Source organism: Myxine glutinosa, chromosome 1 (assembly GCF_964187855.1).
Source record: "Myxine glutinosa chromosome 1, kmMyxGlut1.1, whole genome shotgun sequence".
NCBI classification, from domain to species: Eukaryota; Metazoa; Chordata; class Myxini; order Myxiniformes; family Myxinidae; genus Myxine; species Myxine glutinosa.
In genome coordinates, this window is record NC_136261.1 from 344185721 (window position 1) to 344207992 (window position 22272).

At 39.0% G+C, this 22272-nt stretch overlaps 1 protein-coding gene across 1 annotated transcript in view; it reads left to right on the plus strand.

Moving 5' to 3' along the window:
• Positions 1-11228: 11228 nt before the first annotated feature.
• LOC144889496 (beta-1 adrenergic receptor-like) overlaps positions 11229-22272 on the plus strand; it is a 54755-nt gene continuing 43711 nt past the window's right edge. The window contains exon 1 of the mRNA XM_078769860.1: positions 11229-11660. Within this exon, the coding sequence (XP_078625986.1) occupies positions 11232-11660 (429 nt within the window). The 5' untranslated portion in view covers positions 11229-11231. The remainder of the gene's footprint in view (positions 11661-22272) is intronic.

Sequence of the window (22272 nt, forward strand, 5' to 3'; positions counted from 1 at the left end):
ACTGTAGATTTAAGTAGCAACATTGGACAGGTAGTCGGGGACATAGAGAGGATAGAATGGATGATAATGACGAGGGAGCGCAATAATGTAAGGGGCGACGGGGAAGCACGAGTTTTAGCAGGTCACCAGGTAGATCAGATGATGCCGTGTGTTTGAGAATTGAAAGTGTATGAGTGAATAATTGTGATTGTGAGTTGTATTGAGCGTGGAAGTGTATGGAGCAGTGCATGAGGAACAATTGTGGTTGTGCATTGTATTGAGCGATTGAAGAAGCCGAGGAGGAAGGAGGGTGCAGGAAGCACCAGGTGTGATTGCACAGGTGTGCAAATGAACAGGTGAATGGAGAATGGTTGTGTGGAATACATGGAGTATGGAATATATGGGGTATGGAATGGATGGTATGGAGTGAGTATGGTGGAAACTGTGGAGTGGAGTGGATGGTGCGAAGGTGTGAATGGGGGGAAGGTGGACCCCTATCATGAATACCCGGGGAGGGTAGTTTAAGAGTTAGGTAGAGGGAGTAGGTAAATTGTGGTTGGATATTGGCATCTGTGGTGCGTGGTGGAAGAATGGTGTTTGGATGGGTGCATTAGTGACGTGGAAATGGCTGGGCGTGTGGCCTTTTAGTGTGTGTAGTTAAATGGGCACTCCGCCACTGTTAGGATGTCGGCCAGGTCAGGCTGCAGGTGGGCTCTGGGAGCCAGTAGAGTTGTGGATGGGGCCCGAGGATCCGGAGGACGGACCCGTGTAGCCCAGTGCCAGAGAGTGCACCGAGTGGGGAGAGCGCCAGAGGGCCTTCCCCAGGTAGATAGGTTAGGTTAAGGAGCAGGTAAGCTCGGAGGCAACTGCAGTGGTGGAGGTGTGCAGGTGGGTAGACCTGCTGGTAGAGCCACATGACCCAGTCCTGAAATTGTGCAAAGGCACAGGGAGTTGAGCCAGGGGAGTGAGACCCCAAATTGATGAAGCACCACAGTTTGGTCAATGGGAATGTGGGTCTTAAAACCGCATAGAGTAAGATTGCCAATGCATTGGCAGGGAACGACCCCGGGTAGTGTAAAGTGTGTTAATGTCATTTAAGAGGATAGTTAGGATTGAAATCTCCTTGCACCATCTGCATCCACTCACCTGAGGTAACGACGGTGCTCCACACCATGCCATGGTTTGTTGTTGTTATTATTTTTGTGCAAATGTTTTGGATTGTGAGACGCATCATGACGTGGTTGTGACATTGTGCTTTGTTGTTCCATCTCTCCCTCCTTATGAGGATTGATGATGAATTGGTGATGGCAAATTTTGGATTAGTGGGATTGTGACGAATTTGGTATCGGGGAAATATGGGGAAGATGTGACGGTAGAGACTAATTGTAAATTGTTGTAAATATGGGGTAAGGGCAAGGGTAGAGTAGGTAACAGGGGGGGTGACATCCGGTAGGGACGAGCTTTTCTCCGCTCAGTCTCCAGACGCACCTCACCTTGCATTGCCTTTATTGATGTGTACCCTTGTGACCTTACCCCTCGCTCACCTGTCTTCTCTGTCTTCCTTCCCCGACCCATTGATCGTGCTCTCTGGGCACCGAGGGGAGCGTGCGGGAGTCCGCCATTGTGTGCCAGAACCCCCACAACCAGCTGTCTGCATCGATGCACCACTTATGGACCACATGTCTGTGGCTGAGCACCACTTATGGACCACATGTCTGTGGCTGAGCACCACTTATGGACCCCACGGGTTGGGGCATGGCCCCTCTGCTGGAACCGGCCATGATGGCCCGAGATCTTGCTGGTGGACCTCGGTAACGTGGCACCTATGCCATACAGGTGAACCACCCCTAGTCGGCCCCTGTGGGCCATAAATAAAGATGGACATGTTTTGTGCATTTTTAAAATTATGTCCAAATAGGCCGCCAGCAAGAAGAACATGAAGAAAGACAACATCTGGAAGAACATTGGCCAGCAGAGGGAGCCAAAGAGCAAGAGCACCAGGGGTTTATTTTCTTTATTATTAACTGTGGTGACTGTGCACTCAGGTGCGTTTTGGTGCATTATGGTGCTTTGATGATGGTGCTGGTGCGTCGATGCAGCGCAGGCTGTCCCCCCCCCCCCCAAAAGAACAATCACAGGTCCTGGGTTAGTTTTGTAAATACCATTAGCGTCAATTGTAAATAATGCTCCCCACCGTTCATGTATAGTTTGAAGACAATTCCGCAATTCGGTTAGCTGTGGGCGTAAATCTGTTAGGCAGGGTGCAATGCAGCAGGGGGACATACTTATTTGTGTTGTTAAACTGTCACACTCAGGGTCAGGTTAATTGTAGTGGGAACTACACCTACGTGCCACACTAAAGTTAAAGTTTTATAGGCCCAAGGACGTGCCTCGAGGATGAGGGTGCATTGTTGTGGATTTGAGAATTGTTGTAAATATCACCCTGTGTAGTGTAATGAATCTTGTTGTAAATATCACCCTCCGTCGTGTAAAGGTCAACGGTCGTCCTCATAGTTAATCCATATACATGCACGTAGCAAATCATATATCCTTCTAAATAGTTATTTCCTTATTATGTGTATTAGTTTAAGGCTGTGTCTTCCATTAATTGACACTGCATTGCACCGAATTCAAATAAGATAGGTCCCCTTTTTGTTTCTCATCCCAGCGGTGCGAGTGGTTTTCTATCCCAGTGGTGCGAATGGTTTTCTATCCCAGCGGTGCAAGTGGTTTTCTATCCCAGCGATGCGAGTGGTTTTCTATCCCAGCGGTGCGAGTGGTTTTCTATCCCACAAGACGCCATTGGCCATGTGCTCTGTCTCGGAGAAGAAGGGGGGAGGAGCCGCCAAATCATGGGTGTGGCCCGCCCTCTCGTCACCAGGAGGTGGAGCCAGGAAGCCCTCGCGCCCAACCAGGACTCAGTGGGTATGGCTTGGTAGGGCGTGTGATATAACCCGCAGCGCGATGCCCCCACGAGAGATGAGTGAGGAGAGATGCGGCAGATGCGGCAGAGATGGGAGATGAACTTTGAACCACCGCAGCTTGAACCACTGCAGCTTGAACCACCGCAGCTTGAACCACCGCAGCTTGAAACTCTGCAGCCTGAACCACCGCAGCTTGAACCACCGCAGCTTGAACCACCACAGCTTGAACCACCGCAGCTTTAACCACCGCAGCTTTGAGCTTTAACGGCGGTTCGACCCGTGGCCGCGAAGCAACGCCGCCATGCGTAGCCGCTCGAGGAGGGTCGGCGGCTGCTCACCTCAAGCACACACCAACCGGACCCGCATCCTTCCCGCCTCGTGATACCACCTCCTCGTCAGTCCAGCCATCCATCTCCACCCGAACCTTCCTCTCCTTCCAGTCATTCGTTCCTGCCTTCATGCCCCATTCGTGCAAGTCTGATTGTCGTCTGTGTTGTCCTGGGGTTTAAGTAAGTCTGTATAAGCTAGAACCTGCACTGTGTCTTCTGGTCCTTCCATCCTGTCTGTCTTTATTTTCGTTTCTTTCCTTCTCCTTGGTTCTTTTGATTGTGTAAATAATAGTGAGTAATAAATCATATTTGTCCTTCCTACTTTTGCCTTCTTCTTCTTCACATCCGTTCGTCTTTGTGATTAGTCCATTGGACACCGGTGGCGCGATTTTGGCCAACGTTTCAGGATCGGGTTTAGTCTCTGCTAATGGTTCGTGCCACGGTTGCTAAACCGCTCGGCAATTAACATCTGTCCGCGGTCGCGAATGAGGTTGCACCCCTGCCTCTCCGGAGGGAGCTGTGCAACTTCAGGACTCACGTCGGTCAGTCAAAAACAAAGGGGATTAATCCCCCCCTTCTTAAGGGGAAAAAGACCGAGGGAGAGATCCGCAACAATTTGATATTGTTAAACTTTGCGTAATGTTATCATCCACTCATTTCCATTTAAAACAAGAAAGCAATCGGAGATTGCAGACCCTTGCCAGGACGTGTTTTTAGTGTTTTTTTTAAGGCTTTTGTGTTAAAACAAATATGGCGGGTGAACTACGTGACCGATGATGTCATCATTTTTTTCCTTTGACCGATTTATCCATAGATGACGCTCAAGAAATTTCACCATAATCGGAAAAAGTTTTGTACTTGTCGAATTATGACGTCATAATGGAGGCACCTATGACATCATTAACATATGTTATTTCCCATGGAGAGTTCTTTAGAATGAGTTATGTCTCAATTTTTTCTATGCAGCGCTTTCGGAGATATGGAGGTGCAATATTTTTCGGTTTTTCCAAGATGGCGGCCGAAACACGTGACTGATGACGTCATAATTATTTAAAAATTATACAGGAGGAGGCACACCTATGGTGAATATTTCCTGTCAATCGGACAACGGTTGCAGAGAAAATCATATTTATTCTGTGCGGACAAACAGACAAACAGACAGACTTAAATGCAACACCCTCTGCTTGGGCGAGGCTAATAATCGTTGAAGTAGTCCTCATCTGTAAATGATTGTAGGACCAGAGGATATTTTTAGTTCCTGTCTTTTGGTTTATTTTAGTGCTTTGGAAGTGTTTGAGTCCTTCATTTGAAGATTTCATTTTGATGACTTGAATGTATTTGCCAATGAATTGTTTTGGAGAGTAAATTTCACTAACTTTATCTGCAGCTTTCAATCGTGCGAAATGAAATTTCCCAGTGGGACTTGTTAACTTGTGTGTGATTGATAAAATGAAAATTAAACTGATCACTCCTAAGTTTGGATCAAAGCTGATGCTTTGTTTCGGTTGAAGAGCAACCTTTGGGGTTTACTCCGGGAGGCATTTAACCAGCTACAATGATTGGGCAAGGTGTTAGAAAACACCCAGCGAACTTGCAGGTACCCCAAGCCAAATTTAGGTTAAACTTGCTTGCCTTTGACTCTTATTGGCGCTGAGGAAGCGCCTCTAGCGAATGACTTCCAGCCAGTGTAACGCTAATTCCTGTCACAGGAATTCTGAGATCATATAAGTGGGCGTGGCAGTTCCTGATTGGTTCGTGTTGGGGAACGCCTTCTCGCTGCCGACGTGACGTAAATTCGCGCACGCGCACTGGTGAAGCTTACTCGATCTTACTCGATCCCATATTACATGTACTTTCATTGCATACAAATTATACTTCCTCCTAGAAATTCCATGCCCGAACCTCAGCGCAATCCAAGAGGATTCACTTGTTTTCTATGACCCTTGACCCTATTAATGCTAATAAAGAAATTGTCTCCTAATCATTCAGTATTTATCCTGTCTTCATTGAAATATAGTGAAGGAACGTGTCTGGGGAAAAGAATGGCTTACATTATTCTCCTACTCCTCCTCCTCCTCCACCTCCACCTCCACCTCCACCTCCTCCTCTTCCCTTTATAAGGGGTGAGGTCCAATGGCACCAAGCTTCTTTCCTGCCTTGACCACGATACTCCTCCACTTCCCTCTGTCCTCAGCCAACACTCTCCACTCTCCAACTGCACCCACCTTACTGATATCCCTCCTTGCACAATCCTCTCATCTCAACCACAGTCTCCCTCTTTTACAACAACATTGTTCCCTCAACCTATCTGCTCTCTTTGCCAATCTTTCTACCCCCATCCGCACCAAATATCTAGCCCATCGAAGCCGGCATTTCATCAAGCTCATCTGCACACTACGGTCTGGAAATGTTGTCACCGACAGAGACAACAACAGAGACTGTAGGTTCGTGAGAACAACTGTCAGGGGGATTGTGGGAGTTAAGAGGGTGGATATAAAGAGAATGTATGAATTGAAGGAGAAGATTAAAGGTAGACTGGCATTACACATGACAACAGAACCTTCCCTTTCAATCTCCTTGAAATCTTTCGGTCTGGTTTTACACCCTCCACCCTCCTTCATGCATTCACACCCATCTGAATCCTCCTCCACGCCTCAGCCTCTGACTTACCATCCCCGGGCACTGTTCTCCTCAGATACTCAAACATATTTCCCTGTCTGATCTCCTTCCCCTCTAACCTGGTATTCATTTATTTTCTCTGCTGCCCAACCAACATTACCGCAGTCTTCTCTATACTCATCTTCAGCCCATGCTTCCCAAATGGCTCCTTTCGTGCCCGCAGTACTTCCTGCATCTCCCACCCACTCCACCACAACAGCCAGATTGTCCACATACAACATCCTCCCCATACTACCCCTTATCTTCACCTTCCTGTTTACCAGCTATGCCACCATGATAATCATGAGTGGGATGAGAGTGCTTCGTGCCCTCAAACTAATGTTCACACGAAGCTCCTCAAACATCCCAGGACCAACCAAAACTCTTCCCTTCGATCCCGAGTACATCCTTTTTCTACCAACCTAACTTCTGCTCTGGCACTCCTATCCATCCCGGTGTCGCTATCACCATCTCTCAGGACAGTGTAGTCAGCCTTCTCCAGGTCCAGAAATCTCCACACCTCCTTATCCCCCATCCAGTATCCTCTCCAGCACCTTCATGACATGATTAAGGAGTGTAATGCCCCCGTACTTCCCCAGATCTTGAACATTGCCCTTCCCCTTCCATATCGGCATAATGAACCCTGTCCTCCAATCCTCTGGAATTTAACCCTCATGAATACATACATTCAACAGCCTCTTCATCCAACTGATTCTGACTTCTGCTGCTGCAATTATCATATCTGTACACACCTCATCAATGCCTGGCGCCCTTCTCTTCTTCATCCTCTTCAATGGCATCTGCACTTCCTCTTTCATGATCTCCACCACTTCCACTTCTCCAGGTCCAGAAATCTCAATGCCATTTCACTTTGCAGCACCTCCAACCTTGCAGCACCTCCACATAGCTTGGTAGCTCCTGCTCACCATTGCTTCCTTCCCTGTTCAACAGTTTTTTGAAATATCCATCCCACACCCTCTTTGTCAATGGTCTCCTGCCACCATCCTTAAACACCGCCTCTCCCCCTCCCCCTTCATGCCCTTGCTATCCTCATCCCTGTTGCGAGCCAATTCATAGACGTTCATTCTGCCACCATCCTCTTCCAGCTTGTTGTACACCTCATCTTCCACATAATTCCTTGCTTTATCGACATCTCTCCTTGCTGATTTCTTCTGCCCACACAGATGCAGCAACCCCGCATCCGGCTGCCTCCATTTATCCTTGATCTTCTCTATCTTCTTCCAAACCTCCTTTTCATCAACTGCCTGCGCTACTTCCTCCGTCCACCGTACCTGGTTTATATTCCTCGACCATACACCCTTTCCTGACGTCCTTCCACACAACATTTCTGCAATTCCCTTAAACCCCTCTCTGTACTTCTTCCATTCATACTCCAAAACTTCCGCTTCTTCGCTAAGTTGCTCTTACCTTGCCCTCATCCTCTCCCTGTACTCCATGACACGTTGCCCCTCCACCTCCCCCACATAATAACCTTAGACCCCTGCTCTTAACCTCTCATTTTCTTCATCCATACCACAAACACCACAGGCTTGTGCTAGGTGATAACATGCTCTCCCACTACTGCCTTGCAATCCTTAACCCTCCACAACTGTCACTTCCTTACCACCACCAAATCCAATTCTGTTATATGCTGTCCATGCCTATGGGTAATCTTGTGGCTTTCCCGCTTTTGAATTAACTAGCTCGGTAACTCGGCTCGCTCAGTAACAAATGTTAACTGCAACACTTAAAACTGATTGTAAAAAAATAAAAATGAACGAACCCATTACAAACACATGTGACTTATTTACTTATAAGCAACTTTGCCAGGATGTTCTTGATATTGTCATAAATTACACTGGCCAACAAGTCATTTTCATCACATTTAATTATATGTGTGCTAGATCGCTCTTGGGATGCTGATTCTAAATAGTTTTGGTTTTCCTCTAGATGATATTGAGAAGTAAACGAGAAGTTTCTGGGATGAGACCGGTCAAATTTGAAAGGTTATTGTATAAGGCAATGACAGTTCAAATTTGATCGGTCTCGCCACAAAAACGAGACGTGAGGAGGAAAAGCAAAAACAGACTTGGAATCAGGGTGCAAAACTGGTCTCGAAAAGTGTTTGCATCTTTGATGAGTGAAAAAAAAGATCGATTTTCTCGACCATTGTTATCGATAGATGTTTCCAAGATGATTTATATCTGTTTACGAGTTACACCTGTTGTGGAAGAAATCAATCCCTCCGGTTGGTTGTATCATTTTAATGGTCATGTGCATGGGAGAGAGATATGAATTAATTCCTTTGCCCTCAAAAGCATTGCAAGCACATCATATCTTTATACGAAATACATGGCATACGTGTAATTTTTAGCAAGCAAATGAGAACTCGAGCTAGTGAAAAATTATCCACATATGGTAAACCGAAAATGCATAAAAAGTACATGAAACCAGGCATTCCAAAGCAAACTAGAACGCCACTCAGTAGAGCGCATATTCCCGCCATGGGTCAAGTTGGAAAAATACGTTTTGTTTATTCACCGTTCAGGAGATTCGCTTGCGCAAACAAACAAACAAACAAAAACTTTCTTTTATATATTTATAGATATAGAAGAATATATATAGAATATATAGAAGTTTATATAGAAGAAGATAATGTTAAAAAAAAAAGAGCCCTATCTTCCAATGGTAAAAAATCCTTCAAAAAATTCCTGGATTCGGAATAATATCCTGAGCTTCACCAAAAACTAATCAATTCTTCCTTATCCCAAGGGCAATCATCCCACCAACTTTCATCCAAATCCGTTCAGAACTTTTCCAGACATCTTGTTCACACACATGCACATACACACACACACACACACACACACACACACACACACACACACACACACACACACACACACACACACACACAATCGAATGCATTACTCCCTAGTGGGAGTAATTAAAAGTCCCTGTCATAGTAAAATATTGTCATGTGGTTCGTCTCTCATTTAAGACCGAGAGTGAGCCACGGATGGAAACGAGCGTTAATGGAGGCATTCAACTCAAATTGATGGCGGATGATACGTGAGGAGGAAGAGTACCAACTTACCTGGACAGCCTCGCTGATGTCTTCACCCTGCGAAAATAAATCACACGAACCGGGTTTAAAATGTACAAGAAAAATAACACTGATTTATTAAAAACGGAACCTGATAACAAGGAAAACGCGCCGGTATAAACTAAATTTATATGTTGGGATCCCTTGCAACAGACTTGAACACATATGGGGGAGAAAAGAACGTTTGAAAGGAATGGGGGGGGGGGGGAGGGGGGTGTTGGATTATTGGACTTGGCTCCGGTCACTGGTGAAACCTCGTCAGAGTCTTCAAAGTCGTCCGGGGTGTCGGTGAAGTTGCGTACGTTGGCAAGAACCGCCGCTCCCGCGATGCTAGGCCTCCGTACGTCCTCTTCACTTGGGCATGCCACAGGCCTTCCACGTGACTCTAACGGGTTGCGTGCAGTTCGCTCCTCCGGCCGTGCCTGGCTTTGTCCACTCCGAGTCACTCACATGGTCCGAAACATGAAGGAAGAGAAGAAAAGATTGTCAATACACAGCCGTATTATTTAGCATCCAGAGCGGGAAGGCAATATGGGCAAGAAGCGAGGGAAGCAAGAGGGAAGAGAGGAAAATGTCACTTTCTCTCCACTTTTTATTGATTCCTCGTGACGTCATCTGCCTCTCTCCACCAATCCCCGCAGGCCACCACTACTCCACCAATGGCCGCTCGCTTCTCCTTCATGCCATCGGTTAGTGGTCAATCAGCGTGTCGCTTCCCTCGTCCAAACGCTGCCCCTCTGTGCGTGTCTTTAGCCTGCTTGCTTCGATGTGGCCATACAAGCCGGTGATGTAGCTGGCCACGGTTCCCTTGGTAGTGTCCAGAACTGACTTGTTGGGTGGTTTTATTGGAGGGGGGAATATTTAGTGTACTACTAGGGCCATTCTATTGTAATATGTCTAAAGTGCGGTTGCATAAAGGACAACGGGATGATTACCAGCTTCTGCGGACAGGGGAATTAGCATAATCCCTGTGATAATTAGTAAAAGTGTCATCCTTGTTTGACCACGGACATACACTTACGCGAACAAACTGCCTAAACAAAATTACATGTGGGGTTCCCTATCACGATAATCGGAGCACACTACCTATACAGATCCACCCCAAAATTCATAATATTACAAGAAAATAAAGATTCATGGTCATCCACTAGACCAAAACCCGCAGAAGAAGAGGAAAATCACGTCCATAAACGCCCGTCGCAGGGAGAGCTGGCCTTCACCCCTTCGCCGGCTGCACGACTGTTGCCAGCTGCTCAACACACAATACAGGATGATCCACTTAAAACACATTTTACCATGTATCATCCCCATACTCAGTAGTTCAACGTTTTCACCTCACTCTTCCTTAACGGTATGGACCTCAAACATCCGGGGCCTTCGCTCATACCTGACTGATCTCTTCATGCAGGTTGCTTCTGACAAACCAGACTTAACCTGCTTAACAGAAACTTTCCTCCTTCAAGACATTCTCAGCTTACCATGGTGAACTGCAGCTTCCATTGGACTGACTTACTCGGTTGGCACCTGCACTGGAGTTATGAAATCTTTATCTATCATTCTGTTCAGTTCCTTGATTATTCTTGGCATCAGCGCTGCGGGTTGCCGGCTTTCAGCATATACAACACCACTGGCTGCCAAGTCTATTTTGATTCGGTAGACCCCAGGTAGGGTACTTGAAGTAAATAATGTTGGGAAAATCTTGTAGCTCTGGAGGAACCGATTCACTGACTGGACCCCTGTCAGGGAATTCAGCAGAGCAATGAGGCCAGGGTTCTCCGCAGTCTTCCCAATATCATGTTCTCCTGATTCAGGTTGACTAGCTCGCATGACACTATTATGGACCACTAGAACGAGTTAATTAGAGACGCTCTAATGCAATAATTTCCCATGATGCAAATGAAACGTCAGCACATCCACACCTTTTTGTCACAATAGACAAGGGAATAAACTGGGGAATCATAAATTGCCTATAAAAGGACATCTCAAGTGCAATGATATATCTGCAGCAGAACTCGCTTTATCATGAATATTAGCAATAGCACTCGTTCTAACTTGCTCTTTCAACCATCTAGCCTTGTGCTTGCAACGTTTTTATTTCTTTTGGCATTCGTTACAACGGTAGGAAATGTTATCGTGCTTCTGGCTATCGTGCGAGCCAAGCATTCGATGTCCACAATCAGCAAAATATTTATCAGTTCTCTCGCTTGTGCAGATTTATTAACAGGTGTGATTATCATGCCCCTATCAGTTTTTCTTACTATTTCTGGTTTTTGGCATTTCGGTCAAATAATGTGTGACTTTTTAAATTCTGTTGCCATCGTTGGTGCTGTTGCGAGTTTGGAAACATTGTGTTTTATCTCCATTGATCGTTACATAGCCATAACATCACCACTTCGTTACGTGGCTCTTGTTACTCCTCGTCGTGCTCTTCTTCTGATTATTTCGGGGTGGATCCTCGCTGAACTCCTCTCGTTGCCAGCAATTTGGACCACTTGGTGGAACTCAGACCATCCTCTTGCTCAAGCTTGCTACAAGGATCCGAGCTGCTGTGATTTCATTTCAAGTAAATCCTACGCAGTTGTTGGTGTCACAATTGCTTTTTACATCCCACTTGCCGTCATGATCTTTGTCTACTCTCGTGTATTGAAAGAAGCTGAACTACAGGTGAGCAATAACTCTAATACGTTTGACTCTATATTTATTACACTTTCATCTGTGATTAAAGAACTTTCATTGCACATCTGATTAAAAAACCAAAACAAAGATTGTAGAATGAGCATGTATATTTGAAATCAGAGATGATAATATTCATTTTAAATTTTGATAACCTTTATAGTGACGAAATGATTTGATGTCCCCAATCAGTAAAATATTTATCAGTTTTCTCGCTTGTGCAACTTTGTTGACGGGAGTAGTGTAATAATGTTGCTTCTGGGACACCTCCGTTTAACATGTGAAATCCCTATCTAATGTCATTTACCCCCTTGTCTTTTTCAAAAATCATAAACACCTCTATTTCTCCCACCCTCATCTTTATGAACCTTTTGTCTGTAGTACCTATCCTTAATGTTGTTCATTAGACCACTCAAACACTACAAATATTTGTTTTCTCTTATAGACCTATCATCCTTCTTCTACATATCATCTGGCAGATTAATCTTTGACCCACTCAAACATTGACCCATTCACTTCCATATTAATTTTTCCCCTCCCTCATTGCCCCTAAAGACCTCTATTTCTCTCACCCTGTTCTTTACGAACCTTCTAACCTTTTGACATGTTATCCTTATTCATTAGACTACTTAAACACCTGTGATCCTTCTGACCTTATGGACCTTTTAACCTTTTACTCTTAATATCATCTGGTGAATATAACCCACTCAAACAACGACCCTACAAATATTTGTTTATGTGTGGGAAATAATTTAATTCTCCTACAACTCTCCTCACCGTCTAATACATTAACAAAAAATATGTTTGAGTTTGGTTCTTTATTAAGATATTTTAACTGAGCTAAGATAAAATGGTAAACCTCCCTCAATGTTCTTATTTGAGCGCCTCCAGTGCCACATACCATTTTTAAATTAAAGTATATATTTTCCTGACAACCATCAAAGTTTTCCGTCCACTCAAAAATATTTCCATCTTTTTTACCCAATTCACCGGTATTTAAATTAATTCTTTTATTTGTTTTGTGAACTTTTTTACCAGTTGCCTTTTCAATTATACCTATTTGATATTTTTCACATTCATTATGTTTTCCATTTATATACCAAGGTTGATTACACCTCCACTCTTTAGTCTGGTTGATACTTGGTTCTATCATTTATATAATAGTAAAAAAGGCGGCGGTAGCCCGTTAAAATCCCCAACCCCCCCCTTTTTTAACTTATCACTTATATATATCTTATCACTTATATATATCTTATCACTTATGTATATCTTATCACTTATATATATCTTATCACTTATATATATCTTATCACTTATATACTTATATAACCATAAGGGAGACTATCAATTCCATTTTCTAAAATAAACCTCTTATCATCAAAAGCCCCCAATGCTTTCTTATTTATCTCTTCTGAATATAATTGATGTTTATAACTTCTTATTCCATTAATCTTTCTAAACTCTTCTTTCTTTGTTGTTAAACAGTTATAATAATCCTTAAAGTTTATTGTTTCTTTAATAACATTTTTCTTTACACCTTTTAACTTCTTGTCAGTCTTTTCAACGTTATTCACAATGTATTTATAAGCATAAGCCTTTGACCTCAATCCCACAAATTCACTCATAACATTTCCTCCTAATTCATCCTTGAACTTTCCAATCACCTTTTTATTTTTAGAAGAGAACAACTCACTCTCTGGACTGTAATTACTCGTGTCATAGATATTAATGTCTCTTTTCATGTCTGAATAAACATCGTTGGTATTAATTTTCAAAATAAAACTATCTGTATCCATATAAAGTAGATTAACATCATTTTGATATTTCTTCCTCAAGTTATTATAAAAGTAATCATACATTAATGATTTTGATAAATCAAGAATTGATGTTCCAATATAAATAGGTTTGTTCATTTCAATACTCTCTTTAATCAAATGGATCGCACAAAAGTTCTCAGTAAAGACCTCAGCTCTAGTAAAACTCGGTCTATTAATTAATTTTGATGCTTGTTTCCAAGATGTTGATAGTCTGATATTTTGTCTTTTTCTCACATTTTCCATGGTCTTACCAAAGACCGCATTATTCATCAATTTATAAAAGTCTTTCTCAAAATCTGTTTTTGACTCTGTTCTTCTTTGTGTATTAAAATCAATGTACCCCTTCAACCAATGACTTTGATTGAACTTTAGAACCCTATGGATCTTCTCTACTCTTAGACCTTTTGATAAATATTGTCGCAAATTTCTTTGGTGTAGAACATAATTTTTCTTGTTATATAATGTAGTAAGTAATTTTTCTGTTGATTCACCTATATTAAATGATTGTTGATAATCACTTAACCACTCCTTCTTTGGACTTTCCTTTTCACAAGCAAATGGGAGATCTTTGTGTAGGTTATGAAGTTCCTCTGGATATTTCAAATCGACCTCAAAATAATAACCAACCTTTGAATCATCCAATTCTTTTTGTGTAGAGATACATACATCTTGTAAAACCTTTTTGTAATCTTTTTCCTTTACCCATCTAAGTTTTCCATAAGGAAGAGCCTGAGACATTGCCCAGCCATACAGGTTGTTCGCATCATAATACATCAAGTAGGAGCTCTCTACCGATGGATCATAATTTGGAATGTACTTGTTATTTGCTTTCGCATATCTCTTTGAACAGACTTGTGAAATTCCTCCTCTTTTTGCCTTTTCAATCATCAAAAGCATATCAACATCGGTTATCAAATCCAAATCTTGTTTTGTCATTTTCAACATCGCACTCCAGGCCAATCCAGGTGCTGTGTAGTAGTGAGCAGGATCCAATCCATATCCAGTGCGACAAACAGATCTAAAGGCTTCAAATACATCGGCCAATAAAAGCACATCAGTTTTGAGATACAAATCGTGATACTCGCCAAGATTCTTGATGTTATATTTTTCCCAAACATTTTGTGCGTGTACATAATCTTTATCAGATATATTACTGTTGTTTAATTTGTTATAGAAATTTTCTTTTGAAGGAAGTTGTGTTTCATTGAATCTCTCAAATGAGTCCATATAGTCATAGGGGTAAATTCCCTTCTGTGTTAGAAAATCTTTATCTAAAAAATACTCTGAAAGACATGGAAACTCTTTTAGATTTTGAACCAAGTTAGCCAATGGACTTGCCATGAATTTAAATGTATCAAGAAATCTGATATGAGTAATAGGAGATGTGTGAATTGTTTTTGTGAATGAAATGTATTTCTGATCCGTGTTTGGAATTGCTGAGATACTTCCAGAAGTCTTTGAGAGTTCCTTGATAAATAGATGTGTATCATAATGAGCGTTGTTATGAAGAAAGACAGGAATGAAAGAGGGGAGTTGATAATTAATATTACAACTTTGATGAGCCGGACCTCTATATTTACCAGTGAGATGACAATGGTCTCTAACCTTTAGACCTTTACCAATTTTCTCCTCACAAATATGACAGACATTGTTTTTTATAAATTCCCTTTTTTCTTTACTTGTTAAGGACATTGGTTTATTGGTTTCTCTCATTATCTTGGTTAATCGAACACAGTCTTTTTCTAGTCGTTTCACAAACTCCTCTGGGGTATTTGAGCCTCTATACATCTCTAACTTGTTATATTTATCACCAACGGATGATTTGATATAATAACAAAAACCACAAGGAGTATGTTTTTGATATTTATTTGTGTATGATTCTTTTGGATCTTGAGAAGCAGTATCAATTTTTTCTAAAATACTTTCAAAATCAGCATATATAACAAATGGATGTTTGATCTTTTTATTTTCATCTTTGAATGTGATCTTTGAGCCTTCTTTAGGCATATTGATTACCGTTGATTTATGTTCGCCACAATAATTTGAATGTTTATCTAATCTTTCTTGTGAATTGAAGAAGTTAAGACAACGCAAACAAATATATATTTTATTTGTTCTCTTACAGACTTGTGGTTTTATTAATTTAGCAATATCTTTGATGTATGTATAATGTGAATTTTGTCTGAATTAAAATATAGAAGATTAATATGAGTTTGTTTACAATTGTCAGAAAGCTTTAAAACCTGAATGTTGTTTGTTTCTGTTAGACCATAAACATTAACTGATAAATTATTCATCTTTTCAAATTTAGGAATATCATTTAAAGTCATCGGAAACTTTAGATCTTTCGTATTTAATGTATTCTCATATTTTTTATAATGAGATACTCTTTCATCATGAAAATGTGGAGGATGTAAGTGTGCTAAAATAGACCAGAGAAAACATTTATTGTCTTTATTTTTGATATTGATAACTGCTTTTCTATTTTTGATAACACTGGGTAAATCAATGTAGGAAGAAGCTTTTAGAGGATCTGATTTAAGAATATGAATGTCTATGTAAATAATTTTTCCTATATTGAATCCACTTCCTACGATTGAATTATCCACATCTTGCTCTTGTTTAATAAGTTCATCATAGACTCCTGATGTTTTAAAATCTTGATATGAAGATATAAAGTGTGGCTCAGTTCTCATGTATGGTGCATCTATAACTCCTTCATCCTTTGTCATTTCTAATTTTACTCCCATATAAAATTTAAGTGGTTTCATTTCCTTTAGTGTTTTTTCAATCAACGTTTGAACAGCAGGTTTAACTATTTCTACAGCATCAACTATAGACTCTGGTTCAGGAGGTTTGAAGTTAAAGACTCTTATTTTAATATGTCCTTTGAATGCTCCATCAGAGTTTTTAGTTGTGATAAAATTTGATAAATGTAGATTTGTTTTAAGATGTATTTTGAAGCCTTTCTTGAGGATATTTTTATTACATGTAGAACAGTGTTTTGTTTCAGGTGGAAGAGGGGAAAGTTTGTTTAAAATGTTGTATGTATGTTTTGCGGTGAGAATATGTTGTTTATAATATTTTACTTCCTTCTCGCAAGTATCACAATAAACCATATTTATAGCGTGAGAAAACGTGGTGTTTTATATATATCACTGTGCTTAAAATAAAACACTTTTGAGCTTTACAGCTCCGTTTTATATATATCGCTGTGCTTAAACTAAAACACTTTTTCACTCAGAATCATCTAAGTCATAACTATCACATGAATACTCAGAATCATACTCAGAGTCATCAATAAAGCTACTCTCATAACTATCATTTGAGCACAAACTATTAGTATCATAACTATCATCTGTGTTCAATGAAATACTATCATCACCATCGTCCGAGTTCAATGAAATAGTAAAATCTTCACTGCTGTATTGACTCATATTTAATTAGCAGAAAAAACCTTTCCATCTATACCAATATACTTTCTTTCATTAACGGATTCAATCTCTACATTTTTAATATCAAAAGTTATCTTTAAATAATCTCTAACTATCATAGAACGAAATGACATTTCACCAGAAATATTAACATCATTCATTTTACTTAGATCTACACCCTTTGGATTATTAAAGAAAATACAAATGTCTCCTCTAGAATTATTAATGGTCTTATCATTCTTTTTCAAAGTATCGTGGTCAATCACTTTTTCAAGCTTTGAATAAATTGCCAGGAGTAGAGGAGAAACTTTTGTTAGATTTACTTTAATGGATGTCTTTCCAGGTATAGTTAGAGCTCTTCCTTTAAATGAAATAGAGGGGCTCATGTTATTTTCCATAACTGGTTTTACCCAAAAATTTCCATATTTATCTTTGTTCAATTTAACATCTTTGACATATTTTTCTATATCTTCCACCGAAGTAGAGATTGATTGAAATTTGTCTTTTGTGCTTTGAAACATTGTATTTATTAATGAATAAACTTGCGTTTAGTTTAAGTAAAAATTTACCACATAAATATGATAAGTTCTGAAGGATATTTAGAATTTCCAGACTCTCCATATGATAAATTAGAGAATTGTCCGGCTTGTGATAGAGTGGGGCTTAATGATGAGGATTCATATAAACAATGTTTATTCTGTGATTATATTCTAATTAATGATAATAAGAAATATAAAAAAACATATAACTCTTTTAAATTAGAACCAAAAATGAATTACTTTACAAGATTAATAAGAGAGATGAATGTTAAGCATTATGGTGATAATACACCATTTCTTACAAGGAAAGAGACTCTTTGTATTGAGGAAATGTATAAGGGTTTAATGATATTTATTATTCAAAATAATTTTAATGGAAATGTTAATACAAGATACTACATAAATAAAATAATGAATTATTTTGAAATTAAACCCGAACTCAGGATAAAATATAGAGTTTCTAAAATAGCTCAAAAAAGTTGGATGACTTGTTTTCCAAATATATAAATGAATGATTTTTTACCCGTTTGGGAAAATAAGATAAAATTTAATAACCATAAAAACATTCCAAATTCATTGAGATGTCTAATAGTTGGTTCAAGCGGATGTGGGAAAACCTGTTTACTTTTAAAGATGCTCCTTGGTCCTAATTTTTTAGATTATGATAATTTAATAATTTTTACAAAGTCAAGTTTTCAACCCGAGTATCAACTACTCTCACAGGGTTTTAATGCAGGTCTTAAAAAGGAAGACATTATCGGTTTATTTAAACTTCAAAACAAACTGAATGATTATAATATTGAAGATATAATACAATTATTTTGTGATACACAGAAATCAAAATCGAAACCCATAACTTGTATTCTCAGTGATAATACGGATGATATACCTTCACCTCAAGATTTAGATAAATCAAAAAAGAACCTCGTCATCTTTGATGATTGTGTTAATGAGAGAAACCAAACAGTAATGGATAGCTACTATACAAGAGGGAGACATTCTTCTTGTAATTGTATATATCTTAGTCAATCATATTTTCAACTCCCTCGACGCTCAATAAGAAACAATGCCAATACTTTTATTTTATTTAAGTTAAATTCAATAGATGTAAATAATTTTTGGAGAGATAATTGCTCTACGTTATGTAGTAAAAAAGAATTTGAAAATTATATGAAACACACGATTGGAAAATATAAATATATTGTTGTGAAACAAGATGAGATACTAAATGATATTTTTCAATAAATAAATACAGAAAATGAATACCGAAGAAAGAGAAAGAAAGTTTAAGGAACATCAACAATTAGTTTCAAAAGTTGTTAAACAACAGGAAGAGATAAAGAAGAAACGGAGACAGAAACTAACTGGTGAAGAAGCCTTTGAAAGAAAACAAGAGAAATTCTTTAAACCACTTTTGAAAACTCAACACTCACCTACAGTTCCCACGGTAGAATTTACTCCGAAAAAACTTCAAATGCTCAAAGATTTTAGTCAGATAACAAAACAAGAACTTGGTGAATTAGAATATGATGACGAGGGATTATTTCGGAAACTTGAGGAGGTAAATCAACCCCCTAATTATGTTGTGGAAGCTCTTCAAAACAATGAATATTCGGCGGGTTCAAAAACCAGAGCAGGTCTCATTCCAACAGAAGAACCAGCAGTGTTTCATCTTGTGGAAGAAAAGGTATTGATATTTAATGATGAATTGATGTTCTTGAGTTCTACTCAACCAAATGTTAAATTAACTCCAAGATTAATGTTTCTTCTAACAAACCCCGGATTCAGCGGTTCAAAATATTTTGAGGAACCACTTGATATGGAAAGAGAGGAAGATAGGGTATATATTGAGTTGCTAAATGCACTTGATTATGGAGTTTCTGTTGCTGGTAAAAGTAAGAAGAATGAGAAGGAGAAACATATTATTGATGCTTTAAGTAAGCTTGGTTCGGGTGTTAGTTTTCTTCCAAATGACCCATCACAATTAGTTAATAGGCTATTATTGTTGTTAGGTAGTAAGAAGGCTGGAAACAACAATTGTTTTAATGAATCCTCAGCCATTTTAGATCAGTTGATGAACATGAAAATAATTAATAAATGTCAATACAAAGATATTTTATTAGATATTAAATAAGATGAGAAGCACAATTCTTAGTTTTAATTTCACAACGAGCGATTACACAGCTTCATTCCCTTACCCACTACAACTTGACCCCCTTACCTCATATGAGGCATCTTTGTTGTCAATGGAAACTTACAATACCCTTTTTAATATCACAGAGAAAAACAACAAGTTTAGTTATAATCCAGGAAGTGGATATAAAACTATAACCGTTTCACCTGGAGCTTACGAGATTTCTCAAATATCTTCAGAAGTCTCTCGCCTTATGAAAGAAAAAGGTGATGAACCAAAAAATATTGTAATAGATATTCAAAAACACACTTCAAAATCAACTATTAAACTTAAAAATAATTATAAAGTTGATTTCACGATTGAAAATTCGTTTAGAGAGCTATTGGGTTTCTCTTCAAAAAAGATTGAAAATAACGGGACGTTTTACAGTGATAATGTTATCCAAATATCCTCCGGTATAAATTCAGTATTAATTCATTGTGATTTGATTGATGGTGCTTATAACGATGGAATAAGAACAAATACAATATTTTCATTCAGTGCATACTCAACCCCGATTGGTTATAAATTTAATATGGAACCAAAAAATCTTGTCTATTTACCTGTGTCAGGAAAAACCATATACAGAGTAAGTTTTAGGATAACCGACCAAGATAATCGTATGATATCCTTTAATGATGAAATTATATCCATCAGAATTCACCTACGTGAAGTTTTTCAATAAATAAATAATGGTTATTGTGAGAAAACACGAGTTGGGAAAATATAAAATAATTACAGGGGAGGGCATGTTCCTTTCACCAGACTATACAAGGTATGTGGGTAGAGGATACTATAAACCTAAGAGACAACGAGGTGTAGGTCATCAATTTCGAAATAAAGGAGATGGGATAATTGATACTCTAATGGGTATTGGTTCAACCATCCTTAAACATAAAGACCTAATTGATTCAACTGCTTCTGCCGTGGGCTCCGTTGCGGGTGCTATAAAGAGTATAAAAGATGCTCAAAAGGAGTCTCATAAATTACAAGCAATCAAAGAAATAAAAAAAGGTAAAACTCAACTATCTTCACAAGAACGACAAAAAATCATTAAAATACTTGGGTCAGGGTTTCAACAATTTTAATGCTATATAAATACAAGTATGGAAGCGATTGATAGTATCTATGATTTGGATGATACGATTATCATTTCAAACTCCACTAAAAAGGAAGACTATTTTAAGGTAAATGCTATAACAGGAACAGACTGGAATTCAAACGGAACAAAAAGTTTTGAAATAAATAATCAACAAACTTACTTGAATATAGCTGATAGTTTCTTGCTGTGTAAATTTAAATTCACTAAGGCTGCGAATAATACTAATGCTACACTCGTAAATGATTTCTTCTGGAAAATGTTTGACAGTGTCCGCCTGTATATTGGAACACAAGAGGTTGAAGCGGTTGATTATGTCTCTGCTACATCTGAAATGATGAAATTTACACTATATTCGTTTAGTGATAGAATGGGTAAGGGAGCTGTTGAAGGTTTTATTCCTGATATGTCAACGGGTACAAACGCAGACCCTGGTTATAGTCAAAGGAAGTCAATGTATAATGATGAAACAAAAGCAGTGAATAGTTTTACCGTAGCAGTACCTCTTAAAGGTATATTTGGATTTTGCGATTATGATAAAGTTTTGTATGGTCTTAAAATTAGATTTCAACTACAAAGGAATGATAATGTAAATAGGTTGCTTTTTGGGGATGAAAATGCTTTTGGAGACAACAATAAATTTGTTATTAATGATTTGTGTTGGTATATCAGTGAATATACTCCTAATCTTAAAACGGAAGAGATGTTAAATAGAAGACTTAACTCAAAGAAACCGCTAAATGTATCATACCTTAAAAGAAGATGTCAACACGTTAAACTGGAACACACTACCTACACTTGGAATTTGGGTGTTCTTCAAGGAAAGCCACGATACCTCTGGCTCATTTTTAAAAAACCAGATGGAGAGGACGGTACTAATAAGAATAATGCGCTGAGTGATAATGCTAAGGTGAAACAACTTCGGGTTTCTCTTGATGGCACATTTTATCCGCGAGATAGATTGGAAATTGATTGGGAAAAAAATGATTATGCGGAAGCCTACAAGTCCTACCAAAAAGTGTGTGAAAGTAATGGTAATAATGATCCTATTTTGGATATGGTTGCATTTAAAGGTTTATATACAATCTACGCAATTGACCTGAGTTCTCAAAAGGAAACTATAAAGTCTAATCGAGTGGATACTTCTCTATACATTGAAAGAGGGGAGAATGAAGAAGTTGATGCTTATTGTTTGCTTTTGGAGGAAACAGAATTACAGATTAATACAGATAATGGTGTTATGATTAATATCACATAGGTTTTTTCTCATAAATAAATGGTTGGGGTATATGTTAATCAAATCAATCTTAATAAATTAACATCTTGTATTCAAAATCAAAAGCCTTGTATTATTAATGTTAATACAATTCAAAGAAAAGGAGCTGTAAGAATTGATGTTTTACTCACACACACACAAGTAAAAACACTAAATGATGTTGGATCACTTAAAATTAAAATGACGAAACCTATGTTAAAGAAATATTCAATAGACGAGTCAAGAGGAGGATTTCTCCCGTTTCTAATTCCTTTATTTGCTGGTT